This window comes from Engystomops pustulosus, chromosome 9, assembly GCF_040894005.1.
Source record: "Engystomops pustulosus chromosome 9, aEngPut4.maternal, whole genome shotgun sequence".
NCBI lineage: Eukaryota > Metazoa > Chordata > Amphibia > Anura > Leptodactylidae > Engystomops > Engystomops pustulosus.
This window is the reverse complement of record NC_092419.1, coordinates 94,462,262-94,474,498: the sequence shown is the minus strand read 5'-3', so window position 1 is coordinate 94,474,498 and position 12,237 is coordinate 94,462,262. Positions and strand designations below refer to the sequence as shown.

The 12,237-nt window shown below is 46.1% G+C and overlaps 1 protein-coding gene across 2 annotated transcripts; it reads left to right on the top strand.

The window, feature by feature from the left end:
• Window positions 1-7,560: 7,560 nt before the first annotated feature.
• TOR2A (torsin family 2 member A) lies at window positions 7,561-11,465 on the top strand. Of its 2 annotated transcripts, XM_072123810.1 has the most exons (5): window positions 7,561-7,784; window positions 8,276-8,541; window positions 9,306-9,481; window positions 10,217-10,344; window positions 11,079-11,465. In XM_072123810.1, the coding sequence occupies exons 1-5, from the start codon at window positions 7,661-7,663 to the stop codon at window positions 11,321-11,323; spliced, it is 939 nt and encodes a 312-aa protein (XP_071979911.1). In that variant the 5' UTR covers window positions 7,561-7,660; the 3' UTR covers window positions 11,324-11,465. The 2 variants fall into 2 exon arrangements, with proteins under 2 accessions (XP_071979911.1, XP_071979912.1); XM_072123811.1 differs by lacking the exon at window positions 8,276-8,541 and having other exon boundaries at window positions 7,659-7,784.
• The last annotated feature ends 772 nt before the right edge of the window (window positions 11,466-12,237 follow it).

The following is a 12,237-nucleotide window of genomic DNA, read 5'->3' as shown; positions in this document are numbered from 1 at the left end:
AATTACATTGCTGTTAACATTTGTGTTTTGTAAATGTAAAGTTAACATTAAACAACGCAATGTGAATGTAAATGTTAACATTAATAAAATATGGCAAATCTCCTCTCCCCAGCTGTTGTATTGTGTTTTAAAACACAGTCTAAATGCCAGGTGTGAACACAGCCTGAGCTTGATTTTATAGGACTGTGTTGAATTATATGAACATACTCTGGGCTCCTCGTGTCAGGTGTGTTTGTCATATGTCTGCAAAAATCATGTCCTTTTTCATTATGTATTGGTTCTTCATCTGGTTTCTTTTTGCGTCCATAAAGCTTCTCTTGTTACGTTTTTGTTTTTGCGCACAAGTAAAAGGATGGATTTCAAAATTAAATGGCAACATATAAAAAAATAAGGACTACACATAAATGTCATCAGTAATGAAAAGCAGATCCGACACAGAATGTTCGGGTTCGTATTGAACATTGCCAGTTCGGGTTTGTATTGAACATTTACGGTTTGGGTCTGTAGAACAGTAACCCAATTTTTAGAAATCTGGGTTCAATTCACTCCCCCAATCTCGGGTGCTACTGGTGGGTGCTTGCTTCTGATGCAAGTGTTTGGGTTCCGGTCCAAGGACCCGAATACTGATCACTAGTCATCAGTTTTTTTTGCAGACCCATTGACTGCTATTAAGAATTTCTATGTTCTCTCTGTATTTGTGTGGGCTTCCTCTGGGTCCTCCGGTTTCCTCCTACACTCCAAAACATACTAGGAGGTTGATTAGATTGTGAGCCCCATTGGGGACAGGGACTGATGTGACAAGTTTTGTGCAGCGCTGCGTAATCTGTGTGCGCTATATAAATAAAGGAATTATTATTAAAGTCTGTGGTCCAGACGTGAAAAAATAGGGCATACTACAGGTCCAAGAAAGGAAACAGACATGCAAATGCATAAATCATCAGTGTGCTATCAGTGGAAATCATGGATTGCATGCTGAAGAAATCAACAGATGTGTGACTGAGCCCCAGGAGGGAGAGTGCTACTTAATGGGTGAAATCTCTTTGCTTTCTGACTTGGATTCTCCACAAAATGTATAATGTCAATTATATAAGTGTGTGAACTTGTCTTTAGGGTGTATTCATATCTGCCAGATTTTGATTCAGAAACTGTCCTAGTCAGAATGAATCTTGCAAAACTTCATGTACTATTCATTTGAGATTCAGACACAAAACTTCCTCATGACAGCATTTTGCAACTGTAAAGGACATCTACCACCCGGATCAAGGATTGTTGTCACAATAACCAGGAGACTTGGTCACAGGAGAGGTCAGGATACAGAGTCTGTGGACCACCGGGGGAGATGATGGTACTAGCCGACACCCGAGACCGGAATCTAAGTGGAACCTAGTCTTCGCCAGAGCCGGCCACAAAGCGGGATGGTCTTGCTTCGGCGGGGTACCACCAAATCATTCCACAGGTGCAACTAGCTTGCGGTGTAAGCCAAGGTAGTACCGAGGAAGATAGAGGACACAGTCTGAGCCTGGGATGACAGCAGGTGTACAGCTTGGAAGGATGAGCTGGGACTCACGGCAGGGCCACAGGAGCTGGCACAAGGTACAGGCAGGCAGGAGCTGGCACACGGTACAGGCAGGCAGGAGCTGGCACATGATACAGGCGGGCAGCTACTGGTAAATGGCCAGGAATGGATGACAGGGCATAGAGCAGTGATGGCGAACCTTTTAGTGTCAGAGTGCCCAAACTGCAACCCAAAACCCCCCTTATTTATTGCGAGGTGCCAACTAAAAATTAAAACAGTAACTTATTGCACCCTGTTCTTCAACAACGTTCAATCATATTGGCCTCCTGAGGACAAGATGGAAAATTTGCATCATTTTAGCTTCTTTCCAGTGTCCCTCTGTACACAGAAAATTGTGGGGCCAGCAGAAGGTCTTCCAAACCCAAGTAGCGAAGTGCCCACAGAAAGGGCTCTGAGTGCCGCCTCTGGCACCCGTGCCATAGGTTCACCACCACTGGCATAGAGGAACACTGGTAACACAGCAACACTGAAGAACTTTCACTTAGCAGGAAATGATGCTGAAGATCCGGCGCAGCAGGAAGGGAGGTGCCAGAATATAAGGGTGAGCTGGATTAACAAGCGCCAATCAGGAGGACGTGGTCCTTTAAATCTAGAAGAGCCTGCGCTGACATCCCGCGAACTCCAATGCCGGTTCGGTTCCTGTGCAGAGCTGAACCGCCATCTTCTCTGCACAGTAGCTGTACTGCGCTGAGCGCTATTCGCGAGACTCAGCGCAGTACAGCTATGGCGCAGAGCGCTAAGGGTGCAAGGTTTTTCGCTCATTTCTCGCTCTCCACCAGGGGCGTAACTACAGCGGTAGCAGCCATAGCAGCTGCTATGGGGACCGCAGTGTCAGGGGGCCCCGGCATCTGACCTGACACACGAAAGTGGCAGATGTGCACCATTTAATACATATAATCCTGCAAAAGTACATAATAATATGTATATAACAGTAAAATCTTCCTCAGTACACAGTCTGGAACTCAGATAAGAATTGTAGGGGGAGGGGACAGCAGGACTTGAAATCTCTCATCTCTAGCTTCCTGCTTCTACTTCCCCCATGTGGTCTATAGTTATTTGAGTGCCCTCACCCTGGAATAATAAGACTGCCTAGCAAAGGGGGAAGGGGCCCCATTTAGAAGTCTGATATAGGGCCCAATCTTTCCTAGTTACGCCCCTGCTCTTCACCTTCAAAAATCCATAACTATTTATTTTGTGTACAGAACTATGTGAGGGCTTATTTTCTGGATAACAAATTTTACTTCTCAGTGGCTTTACATATTATTCCATGCCGTGTACAGGGAAGCTGTAAAAAAATTTCAAATGTGGTAAAATTGGCCAAAAAAATGCATTGGTGTCACTCTTTTTGTGGGCTCAGTTTTTACAACTTTCACTGTGCGCTCCACATATCGCCTCTGCTTTATTCTTTGGTTCGGTACAATCACAGTGATACCAAATTTTGTGAAATGAGCCAACGTTTTCATTGCTACCATTTTGAGGACTGTGCGACTGTCACGGGTGCTCCTGCGTCGCAGGCGCATCCACCCATGTGCCTCGGTGTGCCCCCTCTCGACGGCAGTCTCACTCACCCTGCTGCGCTCCAGCGATGGTCTTTTCGCCTCAGTGCGCGTGTCCCCGCCTCCTAGGGCATGCATGCACCAGCCGTCTAAGATTTAATGGAACAGCGCACCACTAATCGGCGCTGGCCATCTAACTACCTATATATGCCAAGCCTTTTCCTGGGACCCCTTCTGGTTCTTTGCTACCATGCCTGAGAGAAAGCTGTATTCCAAGCCCTCTGTGTTTATTCAGATTTCCCCCTCTGACCTTGATTCCGTTCCTGACTCCGATCCTGTGCTGCCCGGCCTGACTAAGCCTTGGCCGCCAATGCGGGCACAGTCGTGCCTGTGGTTCGACCTGGTGGTACCACGCCGCAACAAGTCCAATCTGCTTTGCAGTGGTCTCTGATGAAAATCGGGTGCCACTTAGACTCCGGTCCCAGGTGTGGGCTTACGTCATCGCCCGCAGTGGTCCAGAGGAACCTCTGATTGTGACAGCGACCTTTTGATCACTTTTTATTACGTTTTATATGTGATGTAAAATGGTGTAGAAGAAGTGTTTCGGACATTTAGCCACTAGTTTCCATTACGGGGTTCACCGCTGCCAATAACCATTTTTATATTTTGATTGATCGGGTATTTTGAGACGCGGCGATCCCTAACGTGTTTGTGATTTTTACTGTTTATTACGTTTTATAACAGTTCAAGAGAAAGGGGGGTGATTAGAATTTTTATTTATTTTTTAAACTTTTTTTTTTTTTTTTACTATTTTTTACAATAACCCTAAATGGTCTACCATAATCCTACCATATACTACAATATGGAATTTTTACACAATGGGGCTCATTTACTTACCCGGTCCAGTCGCGATCCAGCGGCACGTTCTCCAATGAGGATTCGGGTCTGCCGGAAATTCACTAAGGCCGTGCGCCCGATGTCCACCAGGTGTCGCTGCTGCGCCGAGGTCCGCCGGAGTTCACCATCCTATTCCTGGTGCATGTAAGTGTGTGTCAAGTGACACTTTTTTTTTAAATAGCGCGATTTTTCCGAATCCGTTGGGTTTTTCCGACGGCCACGGCCGATCGCATGCGCCAGGGGCCCGGGGCAATTAGGCGTAAAATTCTGAAAACCCGGCGGAAAAACGCAATTCGGACCCTTAGTAAATGTACCCCAATATGCATTTCATTGCATTGCAACATGCAACAGGCCCCACCAGCCTGTGAGCCCTCTTCATACAGAACCCGCACATGTACGGGCGCAGAGCGTGAACGGGTTTTATAGTTACAATTAACCATTTCCACCCTGTTAATGCAGCGCCACAGCACTGGTACTGTGTCCTGGTTCCATAACTCCAGCAGTGATGTCGGTGACCTTCCATATAGTCACTGGCCTCAGCAATCATGTCCAGTCACCAGTTACACCATTTCTTTAGTGCTTCCTTTTCTCGTATAGGTTCAGATATGGGTAAAATGTCTCTTGAAAAAGCCTTTAGTGCTGGGGACTGTATAAAGGACATACTATATGTTGCCCTTCTAAAGGAAATATGATAGACAAGGGCACTTACCTACTTCCTTCTAAAATCAGCTTTTTAAGTCGCGACATGGACAGGTAAGTAAATGTGTCCCTGTCTCTCCTTCCCCCTGCTCCTTCAGCACTCCCCTCTACCACAGTGTGCTGCTGCTATGAGATTTCTGCCTGAAAAGGGAGGATGGAATTGTGGGTGAGACAGTGTAACAGCTTTTGAAGACAGAGCATGGATTTCCTTTAAAGGGGTTTTCCCACAAAATAAAATTCCCACATCTCAATCCCCTAGTGATGTTAACACAATAAGGATAATTTTAACCCCTTACTTTACTATTTTACTCAGTTTTATTGCTGTTTTAGCTCCTATCACTCTCTATGCTGCTCAGTGCAAAATCCCAGGGTGTCGGCGAGGCCTCTCTGACCAGACACATTATGACCCATCTAGTTCTGTGGGGGTGACAATGTGGTTACATTATCAGGGTACAGGGTTTATGTGCACTTTCATCTGGCTTCTGTACTAACACACTGACACATTGGGCACATTTACTTACCCGGTCCCGTTGCAATCCCGCAGTGTGTTGTCCGACGTGGATTCGGGTCCGTGCGTCCAGGTTCCTTCCTGTGTCGCTGCTGTGCAGAGGTCCGCCGGAGTTCACCTGCTTCTTCCTGGTGCATGAGAGTGCTCAACACAAATTCTTTTTTAAATTCCGCGGCTTGTCCAAATCCGTCGGGTTGTCCGGAGGTCATGCCCCCCCCCCCCCAATTTCTGTCGCGTGCAAGCCGGCGCCGGTGCTCCAAAATCCTGGGGCAATTCGACGCAAAACGGAAATATTCGGGAAACTCAACGAAAGTGCGTCGTTCGCACCCCTAGTAAATGAGCCCCGTAGAGAGAGAGATAAGATAGATCAGAGATGCATGAGATTACACAGAGACATGACAGACAGAGGCTGACAGACTTTTACAGTTTTACACTCTGAGGTCTGCCACATCTCACAGATATGTGCCTGCCTCCCCCTTCCTCCGGATCACTTATCTCCATGTAGTTTGCAGGCTCTCTCTCTCCTCACAATGTCCTGGCAGGATGTAATCAGTGAGAGTCTCTGAGCTCTGTGCAGGGGGCGTGGCTACAGACACACAACAGAGAGAGACAGAAATCTCATCTGCACGCTGCAAATGCCAGTCCAATATGGCCGCCACCCGACCCCAAGGGTGATGCCACACATGGCGTTTTTGGTCCGTTTTTCCCAATTATCTTGATAGATAACAGGTTGTAAGCTGCCAAATGCATGGTAAACTGCCAAAAACGGACTGAAAACGGATGTTTAAAAACAGACCAAAAACGCCATGTGTGACATCACCCTTAGACCGGTGGCACACGTGATGTTTTGAACCCGTTTTTGGGCCATTTTTAAGCAGTCCGTTAAAATCGCATGCGTTTTTGACCCGTGTTAATTAAGATAATTAATAACGGACTGCTTAAAAACGCCCCAAAAAAGTCAGAAGAAGGGCGGAAGAAGCCGAGGACGGTGAAACTCAGGGTTGGGCGAGCGTGTGGAGTTGGCGTCCTGCTTTTATATTGTTTTATATGCACTCGTAGTGCGTGCTGCCGCGATCTCCCGGCATGAACGGACTGCTGAGTTCAGTCCCGGTTTGCAGCGTTCGGGCCAGGAGATCCCAGTAGAATGCGTTGCGAGTGTCATGCAAGTTCATTGCATCAAACAAAGTGTGGAACGGGCCTTAGAGAAATCTTTGTTGCTGATGCCCTGTGCTAGTGTTGTGAATTCCCATTGTGACCCCTGTTCCGTCCCCAACTACACTCCTTTGCTGCCAGCCCTGACCTTCCGCTACGTCCCCAACTCTGATCCTGTGCTGCCTGTCCTGACCTCCTGCCTGTCCCCAACTACCATTCTGCTCAACAACTCTGTACTTCGCCTTGGCCGCCACCGCGGACAAAGTCGTGCCTGTGGAACGACTTGGTGATACCAAAAAGTCCAACCTGCTTAAATTAACACAAAACACCGGCGGCTCATTCCCGATCGCAGGCGTTTCCATAGAAAAGCTGATGCGATCGGACCGAGGCCCAGCCCGGTGGGCGCGGCTTTGTCTGCGTTTGCGCTACGTGTGGCACCAGCCTCAGGGAGCCTCATATATTAATTTATGCACTCCCCCTGTAGCGGTCCTGCCCGTCACCTCTCTAAGCGCTGTGGGTCGACGGGATCTTGTGGCATAAAGCAAAAAAAGCACCACGTACAGGCGGTCCCCTACTTAAGAACACCCGACTTACAGACGACCCCTAGTTACAAACCGACCTCTTGATGTTTTCAATTTACTGTACTTTAGCCCCAGGCTACAATAAACAGCTATAACACAGTTATTAAATGTGTCTGTAGTTAAATTTTATTGGTAATCCTGGTTCTTATTCACAGAGACCAAAAAAAAATTTGGCTGCGGTTACAATTATAAAGTACAGGCAGTTCCCGGGTTACGAACAAGATAGGGTCCAGAGGTTTGTTCTTAAGTTGAAGTTGTATTTAAGTCGAAACTGTATATTTTAAAATTGTAGATCCAGAGAAAAAAATTTTTGGCCCCAGTGACAATTGGAGTTTAAACATTTTTTGCTGTAATGGGACCAAGGATTATCAATAAAGCTTCATTACAGACACCTTATAGCTGATTAATGCAGTCTGGGACTATTGTAACATCCAGAGAGGTCACAGTGGGCAGAGGGGTCCGTCTGTAACTATGGGTTGTCTTCAAGTAGTCGGGTGTCCTTAACTAGGGGACCGCCTGTATATGGTTCCGACTTACATACTGTGCAGTAGAATGCAATTCTTCAGTTATCCCTGCGCTGCAGCGCTCCTGGCCGCCAGCAGAGGGCGCGCGTGGCTCAGGCTCGTCCCAGCTTCCTGCTTGTGGTCAGGTGATGTGATCACATGACAGTGACGTCACCGGCAGGGCTCCTGTTGACGGGAGAAGTTTGGCGGCGGTGCACGTGTACAGTCATGCTGCGGGGCAGGTAAGGATGGCGGGCAGCCTCACCCTGCTGCTCCTGATCATACTGAGCACCGGAGGATGCTGGGAACTGTCCGCCTTCCACTGCAGCCTGTACAACTCCTGCGACTGCAGCTTCCGCCCGGACCTTGATGGTGAGTGTGACGTCATGTCTGTGGATGTGACGTCACCAGTGGGATCTGTGCATCCTGTGGTGTTGAGCTAATGACCTATCATCAGTAAGTCAATGGACTTGTAGTGACCTCTGTTGGTCCTTCAGGTGTCACTTTAGTAACTTGGGCTGTGTATATATGTACAAGGCAGGAGATGACTGTGTTATACAGCAGACACCCACTGAGATCACGTGTGAACCGTGCAAGCGCCACTGTCAAAGGCAACTGCGAAACTTAAATGACGTCAGTGTATGGGTGCCACCATCTAGCCCCCAATCGTCGCCCTTTGTGATATCATTGGGAACCTCGGCTTGTCCCACAATAAATGACCCCTTACACCCAACTATGAAGAAGTTATAGGTGTCAGAATGTGACCGTTCCACAATATATATATATATATTTTTTTCCCTAAAGATTTAAAAAATGTTTTAAAAGGTATTAAAACCTGCTTATACTCTGTCTTCTCTGTGCAGCGCTGGACTGCGATCTTGCCCGTAACGTATTTGGGCAGCATCTGGCGAGGGAGCAGCTGGTGAAGGCCCTTAAGGTGTTTGTGGAGACGGAGCGGCCCAGTAAGCCCCTTGTGGTGTCCTTCCATGGCTGGAGCGGAACCGGGAAAACTTTTGTGAGCTCCCTGCTGGTGAAACACCTGTACAAGGATGGAAACCGCAGCCCGTACGTCCATCGCTTCTCTCCCATCCTGCACTTCCCTCATGCCCAGAATGTGAATCAGTACAAGGTGAGGGCTGTCCCATGCTTATCCCCAGGAGAGTCTTTGGGAGTGTGCAAACTATACAATGTCCCACACATATAACTCGCTCTTATGTAGCCCCCTCTTTATCATGCAGAATTTTCTGACCCCCATTTAAACAGCCCATGTCTCAGTCTGGTCACTGCCTCTAATCACTCTCCCTGTTTACATCAGCAAACCGCTGCGTGGGATGAGTGAGAAGACATTGATGAGACTAAGACCCGGGCTGTTGCAGCTGCCTCTCCTTCCCCCTAGGACTCGCCACATATTGCTAGCAGGGAGTCAGGCGATGTTAAATAAAGATTTATAAAGCAGTGCAACTGTTCAGAATGCCGATATAGCCATTTTTAAACTCAACATGACATAGGCCACTGGAACCTGTCATCATGTAAAAATGACCTCCCTGATGACAGGTTCCCTTAAATTCTGGTTGCTTTGGGAAACGTAAATAAAGCAGTCGGTGTAGAAGTGGTAAGTTGTTTCATGCCTCTTGATAAATTAGGCGCGTCCAAATTGCTTAATAGTGTCTGTAGCTTTACCCTAGGAGATGTTATCAGGAAGGTGACAAGTCCACTGTGATGTTGGAATGAGCTGGATAATCGGTGACTACTGGCACTGAGTGTAGATAACGGGGCACAGTTCAGTGATGACGCTGCTCTGTGCAGGATATAGACGCCGGTACATGCAGTGCATTCCAGCTATATGATCACATGTAACACACATATATGTCTCTCCATGGTGTCATTACACAGGAAGACCTGAAGCTCTGGATCCAGGGGAACCTCACTGCCTGCAGCCGCTCCATGTTTGTGTTTGAGGAGATGGATAAGATGCACCCTGGGTTGATAGACGTCATCACCCCCTTCCTGGGCTCATCCTGGGTCGTCTTTGGTTCAAACTACAAGAAGGCCATATTTGTCTTTGTAAGGTGAATGCGTGCTCAGTTGTACGATGGTTCAACACGTTTAACCCTTTTGAGATACCTAAGTTATTACATGGATAAGGGGTAATCATGGGGATCTTAGAACCTGGATCTCAATTATTCAAAACCTCCAACCTATCGCTTGGGCATGTCAAGATATATTTTAATAATCGTCCCCTTTAAAGATTTTTGAATACACTTTTTTTTCCTATCCGCAGAATATTGGGTGCCAGTGGCAACATTTTTTTAAAAACTTTTATAGGTAACGAAAGTTGCCATTAACATGATTCACATGCAAAAGAGCCGTGATTGGTTATGCCAGTAGTTTTGACTGTATAAAGCTGCAGAGAGTGGTAAACATATCTAAGTGTGTGTTGGTAGCAGCAGGGCAGTGAAATATGCATTTATTTTCCAGGGTTGTAGCTGTAGGTAGTGCACTCCTGTTTGCAATTTCTTACTGTACTGCTGCATAGATTTGCACAAGAGCTGGTTATATATTAAAGCAGAGCTGGAGAGGCTAGGGAGCAGTGTGATGCCAAGATGAGACAACTGCAGTGTGCTCCAAATCCAGCTACAATCCTGGAATTCAACACACATAAATGTACGGTTACACAAATCTCCAGGGCTAATACCGAACACTGCCTGTGGCTTCCTATGGTCAAAACTAATGGTAGAATTTACATTCTAGGCAACCAGTAAAGGATTGTATAGAACATTTTCTGTTTCCTTCTATTTGTACAGTAATTCAGGAGGAGACGCTATTAATAACGTAGCACTGAATTTCTGGAGAGACCACAAGGACAGAGAGGAGATCCAGCTCAGTGATGTGGTGCCTGCAATAACTAAAGCTGTGATAGCTGACCAGGAGCGTGAGTACCATTTTATCTATCACGGATTTTACATTTTTCTTCAGTTTTTTTGCAATATCGTTTTTAGCGGTTTGTGACCTGCACATCACACAAGAAAGGGGACTAGTTGTTGGAGCAGCAGGTTGAGCATGAGTCCTAGTGCTCGATTCAATGCTTGTCCTGCCACTCCATCAATGAGTGAGAGCAGGATCTCTGTTGATGAGATCGGTTGAGGTCCCAGCAGTCGGACCCTTACCACTTGGGTCGTTATCCCCTATCCTGTAAATGGATCTCTCTCCATAATAGCGCCGTGCCAGCCTTTTTCTTGGTTTTCTAACCCCATTTTATGCCTGTAGATGGATCGATTGTAATCCCCTATGTACAACCACTTTACGTGAGAGGAGGCATTGAGTATAACGTCTTGGCTTGTTTTAAGCCTCCAAAATAGTCTATACTTTGCTGTGTTCTGCTATTTTGGATGACATTCCCCCTGCACTATGGTGGGAGCTGCTGTAAACAGTCTTCTCCCTCTTCAGTGCAGTGATGAAGTAGGGATCATATGCAAAACTTTTTGACACATGCTTATAAGCGAAGCATAAGGGGCTGTAGTGTAACCCTAGATTTTTTTAAGTGTGTTTTATGTAATAGAATACATACAACGGCTACATTTTTTCTATTTTTGCATATATATCTATCATTGAAAAGGTATTTATTTTACTACTTACTTATGACCTATGTGTTCTTTTTTTCTGCAGATGGCTTCTGGAAGTCTGAGATCATGAAGCAGAATCTTATTGATGTCATTGTGCCTTTTCTACCTCTCCGCCCCAACCACGTGCGGCATTGCGTGCGCAGCGAGCTGGAGCAGATGGGGTTGGCGTCTGAGGAGGACGTTGTGCATTCTGTGACGGACAGTTTGGTTTATTTTCCTGAAGATGAGAGAGTTTTCTCGTCCACAGGCTGCAAAACCGTAGCGTTCCGGATCAACTACTATTTATGAGAACAAGCCAGAACGTAGACCCATGGGGGTTTCTATCATCCGGATTTTTATGACTTTTGCCATCATTTTTATGGAATACCGGGAGATGCTGACGCTGGTTTTAGTTGGACCATTTTTTTTAAATTAAATATTGAAAACTGTATTTATTGGGTTCTTAATCCAAACACATGAGATAAATATTGACCAAGACTGTCGTTCGCATATCACTTTCAGCAGGAATCTATGTATATTTAGGTGGAGGTCCGCTGCTAATATTTTAAAGGGAGCTTCCAAATCCATGGTGCGATTGTATAATTGATTAGTATTACGGGGATCATATATTTGGCAGCTCAGCTCTCGCCATACAATGAAAAATCTACTGGATCTCATTATTTTGTTCTCCACAGGTAATTTTTAGCATTGTCTCAATCAAATGGTTTGTATTCAGTTTTATAAAGTGATGGCTTATATAGGACATACCATAATTTTATGATCAAAACCTGACTGCTGGGGCTGTCATGGTCCTGCTTTGCTGATTCAGTGCTGCATCCCTTTCAAACCTTGTTGTCATTGGACTAACTGCAGTTCCTTGTACTACCACTTGGTGCGCCACAGTGCTGGCAAAATGTAGAAAAGGATGCAGGTTCACCTGTAAAGTGATCATATTTCCTAGCAATATGCCGTCATCTATGGGAAAAGCGCTACATGTTTCATAATGTTTGATACAGATGAAGACCTGTCGGCCATAACCGAATCACCGGTGCGTCAGGGTAAAAAAAATAAAATAAAGCTTGTCACAAACATTGAAGGGGTTGCCCAAGTTGTGACTAGTTTGGCTAGCCAACATTCCTAGCTCTGGATTCTTCTACGCCCCATCAGGATTTGTTTACATGTGTGCAGCCAATCACAGCCATCAGTGGTGTATGACTGAAGAC